The sequence below is a fragment of the Siniperca chuatsi genome, linkage group LG8 (assembly GCF_020085105.1).
Source record: "Siniperca chuatsi isolate FFG_IHB_CAS linkage group LG8, ASM2008510v1, whole genome shotgun sequence".
Lineage (NCBI taxonomy): Eukaryota > Metazoa > Chordata > Actinopteri > Centrarchiformes > Sinipercidae > Siniperca > Siniperca chuatsi.
The window spans coordinates 31,073,612-31,098,336 of NC_058049.1; the positions used below are offsets into that span (position 1 = coordinate 31,073,612).

The 24,725-nt window shown below is 41.1% G+C and overlaps 1 protein-coding gene across 4 annotated transcripts; it reads right to left on the reverse strand.

The window, feature by feature from the left end:
- Positions 1 to 2,146: 2,146 nt before the first annotated feature.
- trappc11 (trafficking protein particle complex subunit 11) lies at positions 2,147 to 23,227 on the reverse strand. 4 transcript variants are annotated; one of them, XM_044206162.1, is made up of 30 exons: positions 22,832 to 23,225; positions 21,944 to 22,172; positions 21,547 to 21,716; positions 21,006 to 21,076; positions 20,548 to 20,662; positions 20,044 to 20,143; positions 19,838 to 19,911; positions 18,774 to 18,870; positions 17,173 to 17,306; positions 16,191 to 16,332; positions 15,308 to 15,401; positions 15,097 to 15,176; positions 14,012 to 14,090; positions 13,489 to 13,543; positions 12,992 to 13,137; positions 12,511 to 12,572; positions 10,029 to 10,161; positions 8,425 to 8,555; positions 7,763 to 7,888; positions 7,493 to 7,686; positions 7,190 to 7,338; positions 6,535 to 6,656; positions 6,255 to 6,374; positions 6,105 to 6,170; positions 5,488 to 5,644; positions 5,263 to 5,374; positions 4,061 to 4,152; positions 3,709 to 3,842; positions 2,639 to 2,806; positions 2,147 to 2,528 (listed from the first exon to the last, which is right to left on the reverse strand). In XM_044206162.1, exons 2-30 carry the CDS (start codon positions 22,148 to 22,150, stop codon positions 2,484 to 2,486), a joined length of 3,375 nt encoding a protein of 1,124 aa, XP_044062097.1. In that variant the 5' UTR covers positions 22,151 to 22,172; positions 22,832 to 23,225; the 3' UTR covers positions 2,147 to 2,483. The 4 variants fall into 4 exon arrangements, with proteins under 4 accessions (XP_044062097.1, XP_044062095.1, XP_044062096.1 ...); XM_044206160.1 differs by having other exon boundaries at positions 6,105 to 6,374; XM_044206161.1 differs by lacking the exon at positions 22,832 to 23,225 and adding an exon at positions 22,382 to 22,404 and having other exon boundaries at positions 6,105 to 6,374.
- Positions 23,228 to 24,725: the final 1,498 nt, after the last annotated feature.

The following is a 24,725-nucleotide window of genomic DNA, read 5'->3' on the forward strand; positions in this document are numbered from 1 at the left end:
AGCCATTGTACACATGCGCAAATACGTCCCGTCAGTCAATGAAGGTTACCGTAAATGTGCCTGTTCAAAATACTAAAACTAAATCTTTCAAATCAAGATAACAAAATGGTTTTTAATAATTGGAAATTTAACAGTTCACTATTATGTAATGGGGAATTTATTGAAGTTATAAAAAAAAAAATGACACGTGTCAGTGCCCGATCCGTGCTGACAACGGCGGCCCGATCCGTTCTGCACATGCGTGTACTTATTCTGCCCGACATGTACCATGCATTTTACTTAACAGCCAGTGAGGGTTTTTTAAACTTTATTAACAACACAATATTAAAGTAGTCTAAGTTAAAATAGAGAACTCTACAGAGGATTACACTGTGATGTCAAAATAATGTAATGTATATTTACAAGAACTTTCATAATGACATACTATCTGGAACATGTATTTTTCATATATTGAATTAATTGTATTGAATGAACATATAATTAAAACAAAACAGAATTACGTTGTCTCGTTTTTAATTACAAATTCAGTACGGATTATCTGATGATTCACGGACATCATCACATATCACATTTCTAATTATTAAAAAACATTTGTTATCTTGAGTAGGATTGTTTTATGATCAGTCTTTTCACATCACGAGTAATTCTGAACAGGCACATTTGCGATAACCTTCATTGGCTGACAGGACCACTTTCGCGCATGTGCAGAACAGATCGGGGAGCCAGGACGTATCGGGCGCAGACACAAAAACGTTTAATAGAGATGCGCCACTGTACAATTACTCCGAATTCTCGCTAGGTACAATATACCAATAACCCCAAAATAATCTTTTCACGCTATCCCTTCTGGCTTATAATGCTATTTAAGATTGTAGAGCACTCTGCCCTTGTCTGTGTCGCCCCCTGACCCAGTTCATTCTACGTTGGGTCAAGTTTGGTTTTCTTTTTAAGGGGAGGTATGAAGTCTAAAATAAGGGCTTTGTTTCAGGGCAACACGGTTTCCATTCAGGCAGCAACATTTTATTGGAGTAATTTTGTTAGTAATATTGACTGGAAGAATGTTTGGTCCTTGCCTCAAAAGTACCTTATAACAAATAAGGTAAAAATAAGTTTCATTTAAGCTGATCCATTGATTCTATCTAGTGAAACATTAATTACAAAAGTTAAAAAGTGACATCGACGTTAATTGCTTTTTCTGTGGATTACATCCTGAAACCTGCTCCCATTTATTTTGGTCTTGCAATTTTACATATGAGCTGTGGAAAGATGTTAATAATTTCATAGCTGACAACACTTTCTCAGAATTTGCTTTTACTATATAAATATTGGATTTGGCTGTTATCATTATAGTGACAAAGATGCTAACGCATTCTTCCTTGTTAATCTAATATTACTTCTCGCCAAATTCCACATTCACAAATGTAAATTCACAAACAAAAAACCTAATTTCTTTGTTTTTATGAAGGAAATGTAACGTGTCAACGATTTCTTCCTCACAAAACAAATGCTATCAAAACGATAACTGTTTGCAACCTCTTCAAAGTTTTTAGGTGAACTTATTGCCTTACACTCGCGTCTTTATTTGTACTCCACTCATGTATTTTCCGTTCTTTCATTTCTGTTGTCTGTGGGGTTTGTTGTTGTTTGTGTGTGTGTGTGTGTTTGTGTGTGTGTGTTTGACACTGTATGTATGCGTTTCGGATGCTTTGTTCTGTTGAACAGTTTGAAATAAAGGGGTTTTTTTTGTAAGTTTCTTGCTTCCGGGTCTATTTCCCGGGTATGCGGCCCACTGAATATGCACAGCAGTGTTTCTCACGCTCGGCCCATAGCCTTTACGTTGTGATGATGTCACGGATATTGAAATCGCTTTTCTCGGCCCGAGCAAAGTTTTACTAATATAAAACCTCAAAAATCCATAGTAAAAAGAGTCATCGTTGACCTTGTTTGCAGGTTCGAGGTATTCTGTCAGTTTTACACACGTCTGTCACCAAAACTGCTGTACCACCGTTTTCCCCACATCGGCAGTAACTTCTACATTTCTGTGGTGCAAATTTTAAGTATGCATCCTGTCACACCACCAGTGGAAACAGAATACATACTTAAACACTGTTAACAGTCTTTGTATAACATGCACATGGAACACAACTAGTTTACATCACTTCAATTTAATTCAAATTTCGTCACATTCAATTTTGATGTATTACACTCTATCCAAATTTCCATATAGTTCACATCAGATTCATACATGATTTTCACTGTTAAATGACCATCACTGTCATGCTCATCTGGTCATCACATTCGCTCTGAACAGAAACACACAAACAAATGTCTCCTGATGTTTGGTCAATAGTTTTCCTGGTGTGTTTTTACAGAACAATGTGAAACAAATAGTGTTAATATTGTCATCTGTGAGGAATCATACATCTAGAACAACTTACATGTTGCTTTGTTCTCATATTTACAGTAAACAGTTTGTGTTCTTCTCAAGCTGCCGCAATGGAGGCATCATCCAGCTGTCGACCCTGAGGCTGAGGAGAAAGAAAAAGGAAATTATGCTTTGGAACGTTGAATATCTTCACGTTCAGATAACAATGACTGCTAACTCAGTGGTGTGTATGCATTTTTCTGTGTGTGTTACCTTGACAAAGATGCGTTGGGGCAGGAAGCGTCTCAGTGTGTGTGTGTTGGTGGTCGGGCAGCGGGGCAGGCTGATGTTGAGCTGTGGTAGTGTTTGGTAACCAGCCATCAGCGGGTAATAGTTATACAGCATCTGCTGCTCTGAGCCAGGAAGGATACGCAGACGCACCTGCACACACACACACACGCACACGCACACACACTGTAAATGCATCTTCTTGTCCATGCATTTATTACTCAAGTATAGATTTTAAATTCTGACAGTGAATAAAGGTTTCTGCCAGTTGAACAGTAATAATATCAAAACTGCAATCAAATTCAAAACCTGTAATTAGTCTATGGTCTCCAATTAGGCTTGGCCTAATTAGGCCTGATAAAAGCGTTGAATGATACAATTTTAGTTAGTGGCCTTCAACTTTCTGACATATTTATAAAATAGAGCAATCCATCACCACACAAATAAATAATTGTATCCATCAGCTGATCATCAAAGAAGCAGTCTCCCCAGTAATCTGTATAAGGATCTATATAATTGCGCTAGATCATTTGGTAACCATGGTAACCCATGTGTGAGTAAGTGCGTGAGTGCAGGAACTTTCCCTGATCCATCAGGAAGTGAAAAGGAGTTAAAACAGAGGTGTGGTTTGCTTGTGTCCTGCTCCATATATTTTAGCAGTTCCTCATTAAAAGTCAATGAAACGTAGGTCAAACAGTAACTATCCCCCTTAAATATAACTGTACAAAACATCTCTTTTTCGTCCTGTTTCTAATTCTTTCATTGTGATTCATTAAATATGAGGTCTAGTTGCAGTCTCAACAGATAATACTCATTGCCACCTCCTATTTCTTCGTGAGCTGAAAAGGGGTTCTCTGTGTCTTCCTGCAGTGGTTTGTTATTAATAAGTCAGTGTGAACACAAAACTGACCAGATCTAAAAAGGCAACAATGTATTTTTTTTTCTTTAGTTCATTTTCAGGAAACCTATTCATTAGTTTTGACCCAGCTGATGGAAATGCAGATATCTTGTCTTTTATTTGCCAAATCTTTGTTTAAAAGTGAGTACAGTTGTACCTGTTTGAGTCCAGAGAACATGAAGGCATCAGAAGGTTCAACAGCCATCTCCACCTCTTGCACCAGAGCTGTTCTGTTCTCTATGTGGTAACGAACTGAAAGAGACTCTCTGACTCGCCCAAATGATGGTAAATCTACACAGAAACAAAGACAGAGAAATAAAATGGCAACATACAACACAACTGACTGCTATAGGTCAAATTCATCAGGAAATAAGCGACATGAAAATGTATAAAATGTGTGCATAATGTGTGCAGAGTAACAGCTGTAAGATCAGAGACATTAACACAAAGCATCATGTGCCATAAGGTGTACATTTTGCATGTGATGTGTGTATTGACACTTGACTGACCGGCGCGGATGTAAAGAGGAACAAACTCCAGGATGACATGAGGTAGAGTGACAGTAGTTTGGATGAGAGGACTGTCTGCACTGGAGGACTCCCTGTACAACAGAGTTAAAACAGAGTTCAGAGCCTTACAGGCCTGTTTAAACTGCGTGTCAAGTCCTGCCCTACTATGCTGTGATTGGTTACTTATTGGTTTTTTCCGTCGGTCTAGCAACACTAGTGACACTACTGACGTTTCGTTTCGTTTCTTTATTTACGCATGTAAAAAATGTTTAAAAAGATAGGAGAATCGCCTAAAAACCCTCTTGAAAAGTAGCATCCTCCAGGCAGCAAATTACAGGAAATAAATACAGCAATGTAGTAGCCTATATACAATTTGTATGTATCTATCAATAACTAGACAGAGTTAAAAACGGTGACATAGTTTAGCATAGTACTTGACAACAATGCATCCCATAAACACTGAAAACTGTTAACACAAGTATAATGAATCAGTCATAGTCGTAAGACACACATACACAAACACTATCATTAACAGACTAAGAGCATACACGTGAAATGGCTTATAGTTTTCATAAGACAAAAAAAGATAAAAGGAGAAAATAAACACAAATCGACAAAAAAAAAAGTATTTGGACCCAGTTGGACCTCAGAAGGAAGCCGGCTCCCATCGTTCCCTTAAAAGAGCCGGCTCGTTCGCAAACCGACACATCGCTAGATTTCAGGGCCCTTTTAAACCGCTGTGAAGACAAATTCAAGTATAAAAGGTAGAGAATTCCAGAGAATTTCATATTCAATGAACATATTACACTCAATCTTGAACCATGTGTTGTCGAAGGGTTAGAGAACTGTATAAGATAACAAAATAGGCAAAATAACTTAAAATGAAAGCATTTCAGTTAAAATAACATTTGTTGCTACACTTATTATCTTAACGTATGCCCCTCAGAAGTATTAGTGTAGTAAATTAACTAATCAGATCTTTCCCATTTCAAAATAAAGACCAATTAGAAAATGTATACAATAAGTCATGGGCACAGCTGCGCTCACAGCTAGCATCCAATCACAAGGATGCGTCGAAGTAACAAGTCCTAGCCAATCACAGCACAGTAGGGCGGGACTTGACGCAAAATGGGTGGGGGGGGGGACACGTTCAAACCCACTGATCACTCAGCAGCATCCTCTTAAAGTGTGTGTGTACATACCTCCTCCATGATATCAGGTACTGTCCTGTAGCTACAGTGCTATTACTGCTGGTCAGTGGTGGACACCGGAGACAGAAACACTCACTGGCACACTCGCCTGTCTGCAGAACCACTGAACACACACACATATACGTTATTGTCATGGGATTTGCATTTCATTTTTTTAATTACAGCTATGAATCTAAAGGAGTGTTTGTAAGGTAACTGTTAAAAGGAGTCAGGTACCTTCCTGTAGCTGTGACTGAAGCTGTGGTGTGTTGCTGGTCATAGTAAGCAGCTGCAGAGAGGAGGAGGCCAGCAGAAGAGGCCAGGGAGACGATGAGAGGATGTCTGTCATCAACAGGAAAGGTATGTCCACCGCTATCCGGTCCAATGGCTCAAACTGCAGACACACAGAGAAGCACAGATAATTCTAATGAGAAATAATAATAATAATGATAATAATAATAATAATAATAATGATGATACCACTTCATCAACTCTCACCAGCCATAATGCCCGCTACTTGTTTTTCTTTTTACCATGGCAACGGCTGCACATGTAGATGCGGCTGCAAGTAGCTCCCTCACACTTTGCTACATTTTTGTTGAACCAACCATCTAAACTTGTCCATACTGTCAGTTCCCACTGAAGAACTAAGGAGCTAAAAACCACTGAAGGAGTAAAAGATACAGATACTGCCTGTTGTTATGTGCAAAGTGAAGACATGGCAACACATAATCACTGGCATTAGAGTCCACTTCAAATACAGTTTCTGTGACAACAACCTGCACTGGAATAGAAAAAACCATTAGCAAAAACCTAACTTATAATAATAAATGAATAAAGTATCAGCTACAGACCTTGGTGGACACAAACTTGACAGACACCTCAAATGGGACCACTGTCTCTATGGTAACAGTCTCATCCTGGAAGACAACAGAACAAGAGAGGAGGAAAGCAGATGAGAAAAGAAAGAACACTGTGTTTGCCGGTCTGATGAGGTTCTTTACCTTATGACATTTGCAGACAATTTGACGCCCTTCCACTGTGGTATCAATGCTGTAGGCCAGATGGAACAGGAAGACCCTTGGTCCAGTTGCCACACACTTCACATATACACATCTCTCCACCTAGAGACAAACACACACACCATGGATACTGGAATGGATACTGGGGAAGCTGAAAATGTAGGCAGGTGTGTATATAAGAAAGTTCCAATGCAGAAAATGTTGTGTTACATGAGTTTCTCTGGAAAGTTAATCTAAAGCATTTCTTTTTGAATGTGTGTACCTTTTCGCCTGGTTTCAGATCTCCTAGAGGTACATCAGGGAGCAGGGCAGGTGCAGTGTCGTCACAAATCTTTGAGCCATCGAGTGTCACATGCGTGGTCTGGCCTAGGTTGGCATCCTGGCCTGGACAGACCAATCAAGACAAACACAAAACCATATACTATACACTGATGTTATGTCATATATTTGAAATAACAGCAGTTTTCCCTTTTCAAATTATTAGAATTGAAAGCTTATTTAGCTGCTCTACCAGACAGAGGATTATAATATAACTTTTAATACTGGTGTTAATGTTGTTGTGTAAAGCTTAAAGAAGTAGCTCTACATTTTGGGAAGTTTGAATTTGTTTCTGAGTGTGAGATGAGGAGATCGATATCAATCACATGTCTGTGTGTTAAGTACAGAGCTGGAGTCAGGAAGTGGTTAGCCTAGCTTAGCATAAAGACTGGAAGCAGGGGGAAATAGCTAGCCTGGCTCTGTAGAAAATGAAAAAATAGACCTACCAACACCTCTAAGGCTCACTAATTAAAACTTCATGTACATGTATCTCATTTGTTTAATGGGTACACAAACAGAAATGTAAAAACAATTATTTGTGGTTATAGCGGGAGTTTCATGCTGTTAAAGTATTTTTTGCTGTACTTGTATCAGTGTACCTGGTTTGAGGCCAGCTGTCAGTTTGACATCCTTTGCCACGCCCTCCTCCTGTGATTGAACAGTGAGGCGGATGTAGTACATTTCATTGTTGAGTGCAGGAGGCTGGTGGCTCAGCTGGACAGAGATCTTTGGGACTCTGGAGATGATCCTACACAACAAGCAGGAACAAACAAACTACACATTTCACACTACTGTTGACTTTAGTGCAGTGCGGATAATATCTGATACTGTAGAAACTGACAGATAAAGTAATAACTTTTCCAGGAACACTGGGATTGTGTTGCATCTAACCACAGCCTTACATGGTACTGTGCTGCATGGTCAGGCTGTCCCAGTCCAGCTCTTGACGTGCCTCCACACACCGCCCCCATCGACGCGATGACCTGCTAGCCTGCAAGGCTTCATGGGTAGAGGCTGCATCTCCACCAGCCCCTCTCCAGCTCACAAACACACAGCGGCCACTGTCACTGCCCAGCATCACCTCAATGCCCGTCATCTAAACGTGCATACCCATAACACACACCGTCAGTAACAATATTTCCCTCTGTCTCTCCCATACACAATTGCCTCACCTCTATCTTCTTGCCAACGTCTTCGGCCTTCGCTACAAAGCTGAAGTTGTAGCATTTGGTTTTTCCTGGCAACAGGCTCATACTCTCCTGACCTGAAGACTCCCCCACACACCACTGGTTGTACTCCTACACACACACACACACACACACACACACACACACACACACACACATAAATTGTCATTTTAGGAAAAGATAGTCACTGTTTCAATTCCCAGGACTGGATGGGAGATTTGTGTTGGTAAGGTGAAGAGTACCTACCTCAACCATAAGCAAATTTCCCAAATACGATCAAAAATTCAAAAGATGTATTTAAAAAATGTTCCTACATTTTTTCTTTAGCTCTCATAGAAACGGCTGTTTCTATTCTTCATTAACACCCTAATAAATCACACTGCTAGAATATAACTGTTGGATATATAACAAGGAACAGACCACCTATTATTAGATTCAACCATATTATAATTCTGTAGACTGTGCAGGGTCCAAAGGCAGCAAGGTAAGAGGCAACCCTTACCACCTCTGCTAACTAAAAATTATTTGAAGGTTCTTTTCTATGATACTGTGTCTTGCTTGTGCAGTGAAAATCCTACAACCAATGACTATGCCTAATGCTGAAGAAAAATATTTTCTGCCTTTTATTACATTTGTGTCGAGTGTACCTGGTTACTGAGGCTGACAGCCAGCTTGTTGAATGATACAGGATGAGGACAGTCGGCTCGGAGGAAAACTTGGAGTTGGATGGGCTGGTCTACATGGAAACTGGGAGACTGGAACTTGGCCTTACACTGGACTGGAGTCAGAAAGGAGACAAGAGTGGAAACACCCTCATATACTCTCAGAACAATAACTACAACACACTTTTTTATAAAAAGCCTCATGCTGAAGTTTTGAATGCTTGTGGAGGCTTTCATTGCCAAAAAGTAGTAAATCAGGAAAAGAAATTATCGTTTGAGACTTTTATGAAATTATATTTATCCATAGATATATACAGGTAGATACTACATCTGGCTTGTGTGATGAGTCTCTGCCGCCGCCATCTTGCAGCAGGTTCTGACCAGTTCAAATAGCAGAAAATGTTAGACTTTTGTACTGTTTTTGGATGTTCTAAGGAAATAAATGCCAAAATCAAGCTACAGGGAATAATATTTCACAGATGAGAAGTTATTTTACAATAATTTACTGTTATGATTGTGCTGAATCTTATAGATCACAAAAAGTAAACGTTCTTTTAAGATAGCATAATGTTAAGTGACTGTCCTGATACTAAATTAAGCTAACTTACGTCAGGTAAAGAAAATGCCTTATGTATTATTGTGATACGTATGTTAGTCCTAAATGATCTACTTTAAAGTGTTTACACCTGTTTCATGGCGCTAATGTGACATACAGTAACTTATGTGCCTGAATTGCAGCTACAAAAGTAACTTACCTGCTACACTGCAACTCAGCACAGCTGATGCACTCTATATATAATCTTTGTAAATAATGTGTGACCTAAAATGTAAATGATTTGATTTTAATTAAAAACAGAATTGTGAAGCCGGCCAGAAATTTAGCCTACTTAATCTTTTAACTTTAGTGTTCATTGTAATTGTATCTTTTTTATTAATTAAGTATTTATTTATTTACAAAATTGTAAACAAAATTAGATCATGGCAGCCATTTTGCAATGCATTAAGAAAAAAAGAATATACTTACAAACTAATTACAAAGGGTAAGTTTATCTCAAATATTACAGGCTACTATAGAAATATTGGTTCTTAAAATATTATTTTAAGTATCCTGTATCATAAATACATTTCTGGTATTTGTAGTTGAAAATCCAGTAAGTTATGATGATTTTAACAGTGGATAGACCTCCTGCCTTGATAGACTTACATGCATTAGGAGGCGAGACTTCCCTGAACCAATATGGCGGCCGCGTTGAGACACTGAAACCCAAATTGCTCCCAAGGCCTGTGCCTTCAGTGTGTGAGTGTGTGTGAATGTGATATGTAGTGTGAAGCGCTTTGAGTGGTCGGAAGACTAAAAAGGCGCTATTTACTAATTTATTTTTATATATATATATATATATACATATATATATCTCCCAATATCTTTTCTCTTGTCTTGCTTTTTAGCCCATCATGGAGCATTGCTGTAGTCATTATTTTCTTCTCTTCACGACACAATGAACATGGAGGAGAGTAAAAAATGACTTTAAAGTGTAAACAGTTCCTGAGTGTATCGTTGAGTTGGAGTGAGTGTGTGTGTGTTTACTAACTGAATGGGATGTAGTCCTGCACTTCTATAGTGAGCTCATTTGATCCGGCCAAAGCCATGCGGTCGTTCCACAGCGACCTGGCTGCACTGACAGAAGACGGATCACACTCTGGCTCAGCGTCAGGGACCTCGTTCTGAAAATAGAAAGACAATTAAAATGTGTATGAACGAAATAAAAATACATTTCCCTGGTGTGTGACCAGGTTGACCTGTGGGTCAGCATATCATTTCCTGGTCAAAAAGTCACTGTACGACATAGCTACAAACTGCATGAAAACGAAAAAGGCACCCATGAGTTTGTCAAAAGAAAAATAGAAAGACAGAAAGAACAGAAAGATATTGTGATATTCCCTTAAAAACCAAATGTGTCCTTATATATTACTGTTATAGCTACCCTTCAAATGAAGCCTACTCTCCCCCACCTGTAACCTCTGCTGTGTGCCTGACAACTGCCCAGGTGAGAGGACACCCAAACAAGGCTGCAGGCCCCGATGGAGTTAGCCTCAGGGTTCTAAAAGCCTGTGCCCCCCAGCTATGTGGAGTCCAGCATGTCTTCAACCTGAGCCTGAGTCTTCAGAGGGTCCCTGCTCTGTGGAAGACATCTTGCCTCGTTCCTGTGCCGAAGACGCCGCGTCCCAGTGGCTCCAAGGACTACAGACCGGTGGCACTGACCTCCCACATAATGAAGACCCTGGAGAGACTGGTGCTGGAACAGCTGCAGTCCATGGTCAGACCCCTACTAGACCCTCTTCAGTTCACCTACCAGCCCCGGCTGGGAGTTGAGGACGCCATCATCTTCCTGCTGAACCGCATCTACACCCACCTGGACCAGCCGGCAAGGATCATGTTTTTTGACTTCTCCAGTGCTTTCAACACCATCCGGCCTGCCCTGCTGGGGGAGAAGCTGGCAGCGATGCAGGTGGATGCCCCCCTCGTGTCCTGGATTGTGGACTACCTGACTGGCAGACCACAGCACGTGCGCCTGCAGCACTGTGTGTCGGACAGCGTGGTCAGCAACACTGGGGCCCCCTCAGGGGACTGTCCCCTCTCCCTTCCTCTTCACCATCTACACCACAGACTTCAGCCACCACACAGAGTCCTGCCACCTTCAGAAGCTTTCTGAGGACTCTGCTGTGGTGGGATGTATCAGCGGTGGTGATGAGACTGAGTACAGGGCTGTGGTGGGGAACTTTGTCTCATGGTGCGAGCAGAACCATCTGCAGCTCAATGCGACAAAGTCTAAGGAGCTGGTTGTGGATCTACGAAGGGGCAAGGCACCAGTGACCCCGGTTTCCATCCAGTGTGGAGGACATTGTGGAGGACTACAAGTACCTGGGAGTACACATGGACAATAAACTGGATGAACATGGACTGGGCTAAGAACACTCAGGCTGTGTACAGGAAGGGCCAGAGGCGCCTCTATTTCCTGAGGAGGCTGAGGTCCTTCAACATCTGCCGGACAATGCTGAGGATGTTTTATGAGTCTGTGGTGGCCAGTGCTATCCTGTATGCTGTTGCATGCTGGGGCAACAGGCTGAGGGTAGCGGACGCCAACAGACTCAAACTGATCTGTAAGGCCAGTGACATTGTGGGGGTGGAGCTGGACTCTCTGGCGGTGGTGTCAGAGAGGAGGATGCTGGCCAAACTACACGCCATCTTGGACAGTGTCTCCCACCCGCTCCATGACGTGCTGGTCAAACAAAGGAGCACCTTCAGAGGAAGACTCATCCCCCCACAATGCACCACAGAGCGGCACAGGAAGTCATTCCTGCCTGTGGCCATCAGACTCTTTAACTCCTCCCTCTAAGTGTCAGTCTGTATGACCCGAAGTCACTAAACTGGACATTGGATCATTAACATCACTGCAATACTTAAAATTTTAAACAAACAATATTCTCTGTTTAATACTCCTGTGCAATATACTCTGTTTTCAGTTTAATTTATTGATATTTATTCATACTTCTATTACTGCTGTGCAATATCCATCGTCTCATAATAATCTTAATAAGCTACACTTAACTTGACAGTACATGCACTACTACTTATTACTTATATTATTACACTGTATTATACCGTACATACTTATCAACCAGTAAACCCACTTTGTACTTTACACTTATTTTAAATTTATACTTATACCCACTTGGTACTTAATGTATCTGACCTGTATTATAGTGGATTATATTCTGATTGCTTAGAACTTCTCTTCCTGTGTGCACTGATGTGACAGCGAGCTGCTGTAACAAAAGAGTTTCCCCTCCAGGATCAATAAAGGATTTCTGATTCAGATTTTGTGCATTTATGTCATACTCTCACCGCACATTATAGTAACATTCCGACATCGCTCAGTGCCACGTTAGTGCTATGAAGTTTTGAGGCTATTAATTCAGATATTTTAATCTCAGATGTTTTGGTATTGTCCTGTTGAATGGTTATTTGATTTGCTGAACATGTGTTGAGCCAGATGGAATCCTTCTACTCACCATCAGGACTTTGATGAGATTCTTCTCAATCCTCGACTTTTGTTCCTCCTTCAAGGTTGAAGCTAGAAGGCAAAATAATAAACAATTATATCATCAAAATCATTGCTTCGTGATAGACATTTTTATTGTGTTTTTCCGCTATATTGCCTCGCAGTCAATGTTGTACTTTCCTGCCAAAACCAAAACTAAAACTAAACAGGTCAGGTTAGAAAGGCCTCTGACTGTGGGACAATGCAATGCTAATGAAACCTGGGGGAATAATAATAAAAATGCATCTACACTTATGGCCACAGGTGTGGAATCTTATCACAATGTCACAGAAATCAAAAATGTTGAAGTCAAACGGAAAGTTGGAAAGTTTGTATAATCAATAAAAAACTGCATTACCTACATCGTACCAGAAATACTTTATTGATTCCCCTCGGGGATCAATAAAGTATTTCTGATTCTGATAATGGCTCAGTTTAACCTTCTTGCTTACCTCTGCCCAGCAGCTCCATGCAGTATATGATGTAGTCTTTAACACTGGCCATCAGATAAGCACAGCGCAGAGCTGTGGTCAATATGGCTGTCAGGAGGCCCCACCATCGCTCTGTGCGATAGTCACACATCACATAGTCCAACAGCCTGATAACATAACACACACATACAAATACTCAGATATCTTTCTAACAAACAGAGATTAAGAAAACAATCTCCTTGCATCTCCACTAGCAGACGTAAATAGTGACTGGCTCATCAGCCATTAGCATCCAATTTCCACACAGGGTGTATATATTCCATTCAAAATCTATCTTTTGTCTATACTAACCTGACTGTGAAAAGTTAGTGTTTTTCTCTTTCATGACAAACTGTGCAGTGTTCAGAATGCATGTTTTGATACTTAAAAAGATTTCGGGTGCAGTATCCATTAGATGACTCCCAAGACTTTTCCGAGTGGTACTGTCCTTTACATGTGTAGCATGTGTTTCGACTTACTTTAGGGCTTTGGTGTAGTCTTTAGCATGGTAGTACTCCTCTCCCATCTGCACCACTACGAAGGAGACAGAGAATGAGACCAGTACTGAGAGGAGTGTGACAGGGTTAAACACAGTAGGGGGCAAATAAAATCAGACAGAAAATGATCCTTGATGGTTGACTGAATAAAACGTTTAAAAAAGGATGTTTTGATGAGCTCACTTCTCTATGTGATCACATAACATCAACATAATGTCAACAATTTCCATTTCCTACATGGTGCGCCAAAGCATCAAAAACGTCTACCTGATGAGTGCAAGTGTTAACTTCTACATGTGAGAAAGGGAACCCAACAATGATTGAAAAGGGGAATGTATTCATAATCAAACTGACTATAAAATACAAACAGCAGATACCAGTAGAATCAAATGTAGCGCCTTCAATAATAACGAAATTTAACATTCCTCATTTTGCTATATGGTACTTTGGAACCCCCGATAGGGCCACTGAAAGCATTGAAGGACCTGAGCACAATCATACTCACTGAGGTGACTCTTCATTCGAGGGCACTTGTACTTTTTAAACTGGGCAACAGCATTACTGAGAAGTGCTATTATCAGCTCCTGTAGTGGCAGAGACAGAGAGAAGCATGTTTTAATACAGAAGCACAACACAACCTGACAGTAGCTAGAGGGGGTACACATTGTGGGGCATCTTGAATATGGGGCTGTGATCACAAATGATCTATATTTAAAAGCAGGAGGTGCATCTTTCTGAAGCGCATCAGAAGCAGAATAGGGCAGGTCCTGACGAGCAAGGTAGTGTGAACCAAAACAAAGCTGCTTCAGCTGGTAACTATGGCTTTGGTTCAGCTGTACATGTCCGAGCCCGAGCCTGATACCGAAACACAGGCAGCACAACCCGAACTAGCTTCACAACCGAGACTGCAGCAAGATGTTTCAGAGTGGTAAGTTATTAATTTGTAACTAATTTATCCTTCATACGAAACATTTTAACTGAGCTCTGTCTCTACATCACAGTAACAACTTTATGCCCACTGACTGCCTGGACGGTATCCAATTCGTGCATTATGACTATGTGGCATAGTGACGTAGATACGTTATGGAAGTAAAGGCTGGACTACAGTCGAGCTGTTTTCAGCCAGTTCAGCAGCAATGTTTTCTGTGGGAGGGGGTAACTCCCTTTGGGGTGGACTTTTCACTTTGCAAACCTATTACATGCATAAAAAAAGATATATAACACAATAAAGGAAAGGGAAAAAGCCAAAAAGCGTAATATGAGCACTTTAAGAATTCTCTACTGATTGGTATTTAAAGTCACTATACGTAGAATTTGAAAGAAGTTTGGTGATCCCCAGTACTATTATCAAAAAAGACACTGTGGCAGATAGTAATGCAAACCATGACACAGGAACTGCACACATTTTCACAGGGACTGTCTCTGTCAAACAAAAACCATCAGAATAATTTGAAAGATGCTTTAATCACATAAAAATTATACTCCTAATAGTTTTAAGTTCAATAAGTGCTGCCTTAAAGCAAATGGGACAATGAAACAGTGAGCTAAAATATGGCCACAACTGTGTATTCGGTAAGTGTGTGTTCTTACAGAATGTGGTACATCTCTCTCTTTAATCTGCAGTGCCAGAATCCCTGTCTTCTCCTTCTCTGCATCTGGAGGATCAATACCTGGAAATACAGAAGTCTTGTTTTACCCATACATTTCTAACAGACACTTCATTCATTGACAGGGGTGTCATGATGCTATGCTCAACACTTTTTAATTGGACATTAAACAAACTGTGCGTGTGTGAACATACTCTGGTGTCCTTGTCTCCAGGGTCTCTGGCCATAGAAATCCAGTCCTCCACTCTGGGTGTCCAATGGTTCGGGGGAGGGATAACTCGCTCCAGCCTAGAACAACCAACCAATCAAATTAAACAATTAACTGGTGTGTTTTATGGGTACATATAAGCTTCCTCATTCATCATTCAGTCAGGTGAAAGGTGGTTATTATGATTAATTTTTAATTTATCAAGATTTTGAGTTAAGAGTTAATACATATGATGTAAAGACCTTGCAGCAGCACCTTGCAGCATTCAGGGTATTATTTGTAGCAGTAGTGCTAGCACTAAGAGCCGCAGCACTAACAGAAGTACTTGCAGTGGCAGCAGTAGTATTACTGGTGGTAACAGTTAAGGGGCCAGTACACTCCGTCAGAAGTGCACGTCAGTTGGTTGAATAGCTTCGGAACCCCCCCCCCCCACACACACACCTTTCCGACATCGGAATAAGGGGGCTGCGTCGGATCATATCTGTAACTTTCCGAAACTGACAATTGGACATTCACACCCACTTTACGCCGTGACTGGCCAGCCGTGCGGTGGTGAGAAAGGAGCCAGGCATTGAACTTCTCTCAGAGCTCTCTTTTTTCATTCTTGGCACAACGATTTCTGTCCCTTTTCACGTGAACAACCAAGAGCAACACTATGAATGTCTTCCACAAGAGACCATCTGAAAATATGCACTGTTATCCCTGTATTTAAACAATATCACGTCTCCCCCCTCTCTATGACAGCAGCTTTGCACTCGGCCTTCGAGTGTGGCTGTTTTGATTTCCAACGTGGCAGGACAACACGCTGTATGAACCACTTCTTTTCTATTATACCCCGGCCCCTAGAGAGGTAGCTGTAGTATTATCACCTGGCAAAGCTGCTGTGCCAGCTGTTTCCTGTCCTGGCTGTAACAGGCAGATTGCTGGTAGTAGAAACCAGGGTTCTGGGTTTGGATGGCAGTCAGACCCAACTTTATCGCTTCATCAAACAGCTCACCAAATGACTGGAACCTGTTAGGAAGCAAAGAGGAAAAGACACTCTGGGTTTGGGGTCATGATATATGGCCATTATACAGTAGATGTACAAGTCTGCCTTCATCAGGGATAAAGATTAGTTCCTAGTACAACATTTCTCTAGTAACACATTGTCTTTGGAGGACAGCTGTGTTGTTGGCTTTTGGCCAAAATGTCTTCAAAGAGTCTACCAACTAACCATTTAATTTATTAAATTGGCTCTAATTGCTATTAGTGAACACAATATATGAACATTTTGCATTGCATGACAGTTATCATGACTGTGAAAACTGTGAAAATGACACTGAGGTTGTTCAATAATAGAAATTTCCTTTAAGAAAAAAAATTCCATTGCTGAAGCAATTTGATCTTTTTTTACTTTTAATAATACGGTTCCCCTAAAGATCTTATGTCTCACTCTCAATCTAATTTGTATTAAAATTAAACAAACACAACTGAGGAAACACTATATACATCTAACAGGGTTAGGAGCAGAGCTGGTGCACCTGGTGCTCAGGTCTATCATGTCAACAAGAACAAGCCTGACATCCTCAAAAATATTTAATGACTCATGCTTCATTGTTGAAAAATCAAGTTTATCCACTAACTTCTGTTATGAATTGGTGCTATATAAATAAAACTGAATTAAACTGCACAACAGTCGTGCATGTTTTCAGTCATGCAGCTAAGTAAATAAATCCTTTTTATTTTTACTGTTTCTAATAAATGTATATGCATTCTTAATTAAGGTTTAATTACTTCAACATGTTACATACAGGTTGTGATAGGTATTTATTCCTGAATACACAGTGTATATGCATGATGTGTGTATCTCACTGTTTAGACATCCATGCGGCGTGTTCGAAGGCCAGTTCGGCACTGCCGATCTTCTTCTTACACAGATCAATGTGCTTCCTAAACTGGGCTATAGCATCTAGAGGAGTGTTATGCTGGAAACACAGACGACAGATCTAAAGAGACACAAAAAGGGGAGCGATATCAAGGGAGAAAGAGAGAGAAATGAAACATGGTAAATGGTCAGTAACTGCAGACTTCCATCTGGTTTAGCCTGCCTCCTAAACGTTGATGATCAGTCCAGAATCACAGTTTGTCAGTCAAATCACTGCACTTTTGTTTTTAGCTGCGTCACTGTACATAGAGTAACGCAGGATAACAGCATGGCAGTCTGTAAACTGAGTCTTGTCTCAAAATTACCTAACTACAAAACTAACTAATGGAAATAGAGAGGGGTGAGGGAAACGGGGGACAGTGCAACACAGAGCAACTCTGACGCTCTCAGCTCCGGTGTTGAATGCAGCAAAGTTGGCTAAACTACAACACCGCTGTCAGGAGCCCGGCATGAGAGATGTTCCATGGTGTGCTAGGATTTTATAACTGAACTACGAACATAATGCATACGTTTTATTTCTCTGACTGTGTGAAACAAAAGAAATTCACATCACAGATGATGAGCAAAGGCATTAAAAGTTGAGTCTTAAAGGTAAAACCTGCGACCTGATATGTAGGCTGTTAGAAGCTTAGTGTGGTGCAGCTGCTCTACAGGTGCGCTAAACTGTACTGTAACTGCGTGGAGTAGTGAATAATATATTTCTATTGTAGAAATTTCTATTGGTGTATTGAAGAAAAAAGCATCTGTAATAACGTTGAGTACTTATAGAGACGAAAAAATATTAAAAAGTCGAATATTCGGTCTAAACTGGCTCTTCCGAGTCAACTTGGAAAATTCTGATTCAGGTACAGCCCTACTTCCATAGAGCTCTCTTTGGAGCTTAAGTCTAATTCCAATGCTAATTATTTATCATCTTCGTAAAGACGGTGTAGTCCCTCATTCGTCCAGGAGTGATCAATACCTGATTAGCATATGATTGGCGTGACCAAGGTGCTAATACGGACCAGCACAACAGGAGATCAGGGACTGAACAAAGGGAGATGTGTGTTAACGTCTACCACAGTGTATTAGCACCGTGGTCACGCCAATCATATGCTAATCAGGTACTTAACAGTGATGAGGGAGGTGCAGCCAGAAAACAATAGGCCTGATTACTGATTACTGGGCCATCATGGAAACAATTAGGTCAGATTCAGGTGAAACTAGCTAATCAACAGATACTCAGGTAGACTCCTCCCTGAGGGCAGGGCTTATGTATCAGAGTAGCTTAAATTTCTGAGTTCCGTTCCATTTTTTCACAATTGAGAATGACTTCCAGATGGGAGCCAAAACATCTTGATTCTGAAAACAGTGTCCAGATGACTACGACTGAAACCTTTTCTATGACATCTTAGTAAAATTCTTCCTGACAAGTACACGCCCACTCTTTCTCCACTCCTCATCCATTTGTGTCTGAGATACCTTGTCACTGACCAAAGTGTTGATCAGAACACTTTCACCTAACAACTACAGACAGACAGAAATGTACCTTATAGTTGATGAATCCAGCCATAGTTTTGATCTCCAATATGTTGGTCTCATGAGCTCTGAGCTCGTGAACAAGACTGTATGCAGTTCTGTAGTACCTACGGACACAAACATACTAAATAAGAGAAACAGCTAGAGTACAACATACAGGTCTATATGTGTCTATGCTATCAGCAACTTTTAAAATTGTATGCTTAAGTAAGAAGCCACCAATTTATTTTTTTCTATTTGAAAAAACAAAAACAACTACATTTGTGATGCCAAAAAACATGACATAAGAACTCTGAATGGTTCAATTTCATGGCACCGCAGTAGTGGTCCTTTGGTCTTTCAGAAATACTAAACAGCAGTTTGTCTCCTGTAATAACGGCAGTAGTTAAAGACTTTCCAATTTTCTACTCAATATATTTTTCATGAGGTCTTACAGTATTTGTTTACTTCAATCTGCTGATGGAAAAATACTGCTGCTGAAAATATTACGTCTCATAGGCCTTGTTCAGACTGCCAGCCCAAATCCATTTTTTGGCATATCCAGATGGATTTTAGAAAGTCTAGACAGCAAAAAAACACATTAAATGTGATTTTTGCAAATTGGATCCAAGCCACATGTGGAGGTGGTTTGAAGTGCGATTCTAATGAGATTTCTACTGATGCGTCTCAGTCTGGACGCTCAAATTTGATTTCAAAGTGTGGGTCACTTTGGGTCACTCGCAACGCGACACACAATGACAACGTCAGATCCAGAGTGACGGAAGTGCATCACAGCGGCTGTGCAGAACCCATGCTGCGCGCTGAGTTTGTCTGGTGAGATGGAGGAGTTCTGCACCGCGACTTGACAGCGCTGTTCTTTGGAGGGCGACATGATGGAATTCCATTTCTCACGCTTGGTTGGTGATGTCTGGACACAAATCCGATGATCACTTGCAAATAACAGTGTGGACAGTCTGTTTTTGAGAAACAAATCTGATTTGCCTGCAGTCTGAACAAAGTCATAAAGTCCTAACAGGAGCTGATCACAACAATCAAGAAAGTATAGTTTTATCCATTATGAATGTTGAGACATACTTGAGAGCATTCTGGGTGTCCTGTTTCAGCTCACTGAAGAAGGCAATTTTAAACTGGTGTCTGACAAACAGCAGCTGGGAACATCAGAAGGTGGAGAGGAGAGGAAGAGCACAGTATGAGGAGGGGGCATTTAAAGTACAAAGTACTTTAAGGGATTTTTTTTTTATTTGCTCCAGCGGGGTTGATGTGTGTGTGTGTCTTCCTACCTGATGTGTTGTCTTGTTGAGGAACTCTTTATGTGATTTGACTCGACGGATCTCAGTGTAGTAGTATGTCTGAGCATGTTCATAGAAAGCATTCTCCAACCTACAGAATCACAGGGAAGAATACAATTTAATAAATATACAATGTTTAGGAGAGATTTCAATTTATTTATCTGCTGCAACTGTTAGCCATGCATTTGATTAAGTTCAGTGAACAAAGACTGCACCACATTAAAACAACATAGGCTGTCACTATCAAAATATTAATTAATAAGAATGCATTTCCAATTTCAATATATAATCACAATGTGACAAATGTATGCAAAATCACATATCAATTAATCAAACAGTTGTTCAATACAATGAACTGTATTCCATCGTTTGCATTTGTCAGACAAAACTCTTCATACGTGACACACAAACTTCAATTAGATTAAACTGGAGAGTCAAATGGTAGATGCAATTTGGATCATCAGCAGTTCATAAATTGTGTGAATTGGTAACTACCTTATAATGTACCCCACCAAGTGGTCCGTGTGTGGCAGTACGAAGAGACTCTTGCCAGACAGATCGCAGGCATTACAAAGAGCTGCTGCTCTCTCTGATGCTACCAGGTCCTCTCCTGTACAAACAAGAAAATAATAAGTGATGTTTTGGCAGGTAAAAGAAACTGGAAAACGACAGACCAGATTGCTACGATTGTGTTAAACAGTAGACGTAAAGATGCTGCCTAATGTAACTTGTTGACAGTTCTAAATTCGCTGAAATTTTACATAACTGGAAAACTGCTCAAATGTTTTTTAGGTTTTCAAGTACATGTGGGACCCTTGTTTATAGAATGTACAATATAATTTTGTACCGCTGCCAGTCAGAAAGAGAGACTCGGATATACTACAGATACACAGTGAACACTTATGTCGATGGGATTTGACACATGTGTATAACCAAATATGATTCATCATTACCTGGAGGTAGAGGAGTTTTCTTTTGGATTAGAACCACAGCCACCTTGGTGTTCCTGCCCTGAAGACTGGTCCTAAAGACACAAACACAACATATATGACTGCAGATGAAATTTACTGCAGTTATGTTTCTCCTAGGGGTGTCCAGAGCTGATATGCAGGATACTGTCAGCTATATAAAGCCCAGTCCATTCCCAATTCTTGTTTATTCCAGGTCAGAAATGCTTTCAGTACTAAAGTCACTGAATACTTGAACAAGGTTTGGAAAAATGGAATAAGAAACACTTTTTACTATTCCACAACTCTGCAGACCTGCATGACCCAACATTTATAAAAGTTAATAAGTGAAAATGGATGATGGAAGTTATGACAATGCTAACCATTTTTCAGAGAAACTGAAAAACAAATGCTGAAGATCCATGTGACAAGTTGCCTCCCATATATAGTACATACAGTTTAGTAAAACCCTAAAGCATCTACATGCTCTCTCATTGTTGGTCACCCAATAAAACCCTTTCTGGAGGCAAATAAAATGTACACCTACCTGACAATCTCCACTTTAGTTGCACATTCAGACTGTTTCTCTTTCCACTGTGGGTCATCCCAGTCCAGTTCATAGAAGAGAACAACCAGAGCTGGTACGAGGTTCAGATGTTTATTCATCCAACCTGTTTTCAGGATGCCTTTAGGGATGTACCACTCATAGGACGTTCGCTAAACAGACAGAGAAGATTTACTGATTAGAGACATTCAGAAAAAGGTATACATACTGCACAGACTGCAGGGCTGATCTCACATGAAGACTTCACAACTCTTTTGTTTTGGTGTTTTTTCACATCTTAGCACTGATGCAGTTCTCCAATTCCATGGATTAGATTGGGTTTGTTGGGATATTATACGGTCTTTGTTTGTTCTTCTATAGATCTCTATCCACTGCTCACCTTAGTGCGACATTTGGGGTACTCATGGTCTCCTGGGAGGACTTTGAAGGAGATAGGAACTCTGTCAGCTCGCCGGTTGGCACAGAAGGCATCCCAAATGGCCCGGTGCACAGCATTGTAGACCACATCCAGACCGGTTAAAGCCACAAAGGCCATGGGCCGACAACATAGCTCTGGAGGAAGCTCCCACTGGGAACCTGCCATCATGATGGTTCAACAATGGATACACCTACACAAGACAGAGCAACATCAATGCAGCAGATACACATCTTTAAAGAAGAAAATATTATCTTAGATTCTCATTCTGTACAAAATACCCTAGTACAGCAAGGTTAGAAAGTAACTTAAATGAGGAATAATGCTTTGAGATTTTTTTTATCAATATCCTATTCATTATCATCACCAGGGAATTACAACACAAAATCCTCATCGACCCACCAAGCGTGAACAAACTGAGCCTTTATGGAAAACAACTTGCAGGTCACAAGACTTGAAGCTTAGCACTAGCTAAGCAGAGTTGCGCTACGTAGCTGCTAACAGTGACAGCTAACAGTGACAGCTCAGTTGTTTACATCCAACAGAGCTCGACTGTTTAACCCCAACCGGAGTTTACAAATTTCTTGACATGGAGATCTATCTCATTCATACAAAAACCTAACGTTACTGTACATTCAAAAAGCGGCACTTTATATGAATTTTTGCTAGCTTAGTAACGTTAAATACATAGAGAAACCGTTAAGACGAAAGCGGAAGTGAGATAACCTAACTCGGCTAAAGCTACTGACATTGCTACTGACAGTCCCATTAGCATCCTTAATAAACCCGTAATTAAAAAAAAAACATTAAATATGTGAACGCACGGATAAGTTACATTAAACAGAAACATACCTCAGTTGCATCACTTCAAGTGAACTGGTAGCGGTGCTAGGTACCGCTAGCTTGGCTGAGTTAGCTAGGCTGTTAGCAGACAAGTGGGGATATCTATCAAGGTTAACAGTTAGTTAGCTAGTGGATGAGGCTGCTAATTTAACTAGCAAATAAACGTCAGTGCACTTTAGTTTTAGGCTGCCTGGCTTCGTTTTAACCAAGTCCCTGCTCTGGTCACCATCCGACAGCTAGTCACCGATGTGTCGAACTCGACAGAAGCAGAAGGGAATAGCTAATTCAGCAGCTGTGGCTGAAGCAACAACAACAAACTAACTAACTAACTAACTAATTAACTAGCTAGTTAGCTAGCTAGCTAGCTAGCTACCGGTAGCAGAACTGCAATACTTCCGGTTCGACTTTTCAAGATTAAAGTGCTACCTCACAAACTACATTCTTATTCTTCTTCTTCTTCTGATGTTTTATGGTGGTGCATCACTGCCATCTTCTGAAATGGAGTGTGGATCAGAATGGTCTTATGCCTTCCCTATATTCTTCTTCTAAGTCCTATATGAATGAAGACCCTGGAGAGACTAGTGCTGGAACAGCTGCGGCCCATGGTCAGACCCCTACTGAACCCCCTTCAGTTTGCATCATCTTCCTGCTGAACCGCATCCACACCCACTTAGATAAGCCGGCAAGCACGGTGAGGATCATGTTTTTTGACTTCTCCAGTGCTTTCAACACCATCCGGCCTGCCCTGCTGGGTGAGACGCTGGCAGCGATGCAGGTGGATGCCCCCCTCGTGTCCTGGATTGTGGACTACCTGACTGGCAGACCACAGCACGTGCGCCTGCAGCACTGTGTGTCGGACAGCGTGGTCAGCAACACTGGGGCCCCCTCAGGGGACTGTCCCCTCTCCCTTCCTCTTCACCAGCTACACCACAGACTTCAGCCACCACACAGAGTCCTGCCACCTTCAGAAGCTTTCTGATGACTCTGCTGTGGTGGGATATATCAGCGGTGGTGATGAGACTGAGTACAGGGCTGTGGTGGGGAGCTTTGTCTCATGGTGTGAGCAGAACCATCTGCAGCTCAATGCGACAAAGTCTAAGGAGCTGGTTGTGGATCTATGAAAGGCCAAGGCACCAGTGACCCCGGTTTCCATCCAGGGGGTCAGTGTAGACATTGTGGAGGACTACAAGTACCTGGGAGTACACATGGACAATAAACTGGACTGGGCTAAGAACACTCAAGCTGTTTACAGGAAGGGCCAGAGCCGCCTCTATTTCCTGAGGAGGCTGAGGTCCTTCAACATCTGCCGGACAATGCTGAGGATGTTTTATGAGTCTGTGGTGGCCAGTGCTATCCTGTATGCTGTTGCATGCTGGGGCAACAGGCTGAGGGTAGCGGACGCCAACAGACTCAAACTGATCCGTAAGGCCAGTGACATTGTGGGGGTGGAGCTGGACTCTCTGGCGGTGGTGTCAGAGAGGAGGATGCTGGCCAAACTACACGCCATCTTGGACAGTGTCTCCCACCCGCTCCATGACGTGCTGGTCAAACAAAGGAGCACCTTCAGAGGAAGACTCATCCCCCCACAATGCACCACAGAGCGGCACAGGAAGTCATTCCTGCCTGTGGCCATCAGACTCTTTAACTCCTCCCTCTAAGTGTCAGTCTGTATGACCCGAAGCCATTAAACTGGACATTGGATCATTTACATCACTGCAGTACTTCATATCATTGTGCATTATCCTGTGTTAATACTCCTGGGCAATATACTTAAATTCCCTATTTATTGATATTGATATTTATTCATACCTCTATTACTGCTGTATAATATCCTCTGTCTCATTATAAATAAGCTACACTTAACTTGGCAGTTCATGCACTATGACTTTATACCATATTATTA

Excerpts from the sequence above, each read along its gene's own strand:
- trappc11 (XM_044206160.1), bottom strand. The coding sequence starts at position 22,150 with ATGATGGCAGGTTCCCAGTGGGAGCTTCCTCCAGAGCTATGTTGTCGG. Across the intron at positions 21,717-21,943 it reads ACCCCAAATGTCGCACTAAG|CGAACGTCCTATGAGTGGTA; the intron begins GTGAGCAGTGGA and ends CTGTCTGTTTAG. Across the intron at positions 16,333-17,172 it reads GCCGCATGGATGTCTAAACA|GTTCCAGTCATTTGGTGAGC; the intron begins GTGAGATACACA and ends GCTTCCTAACAG.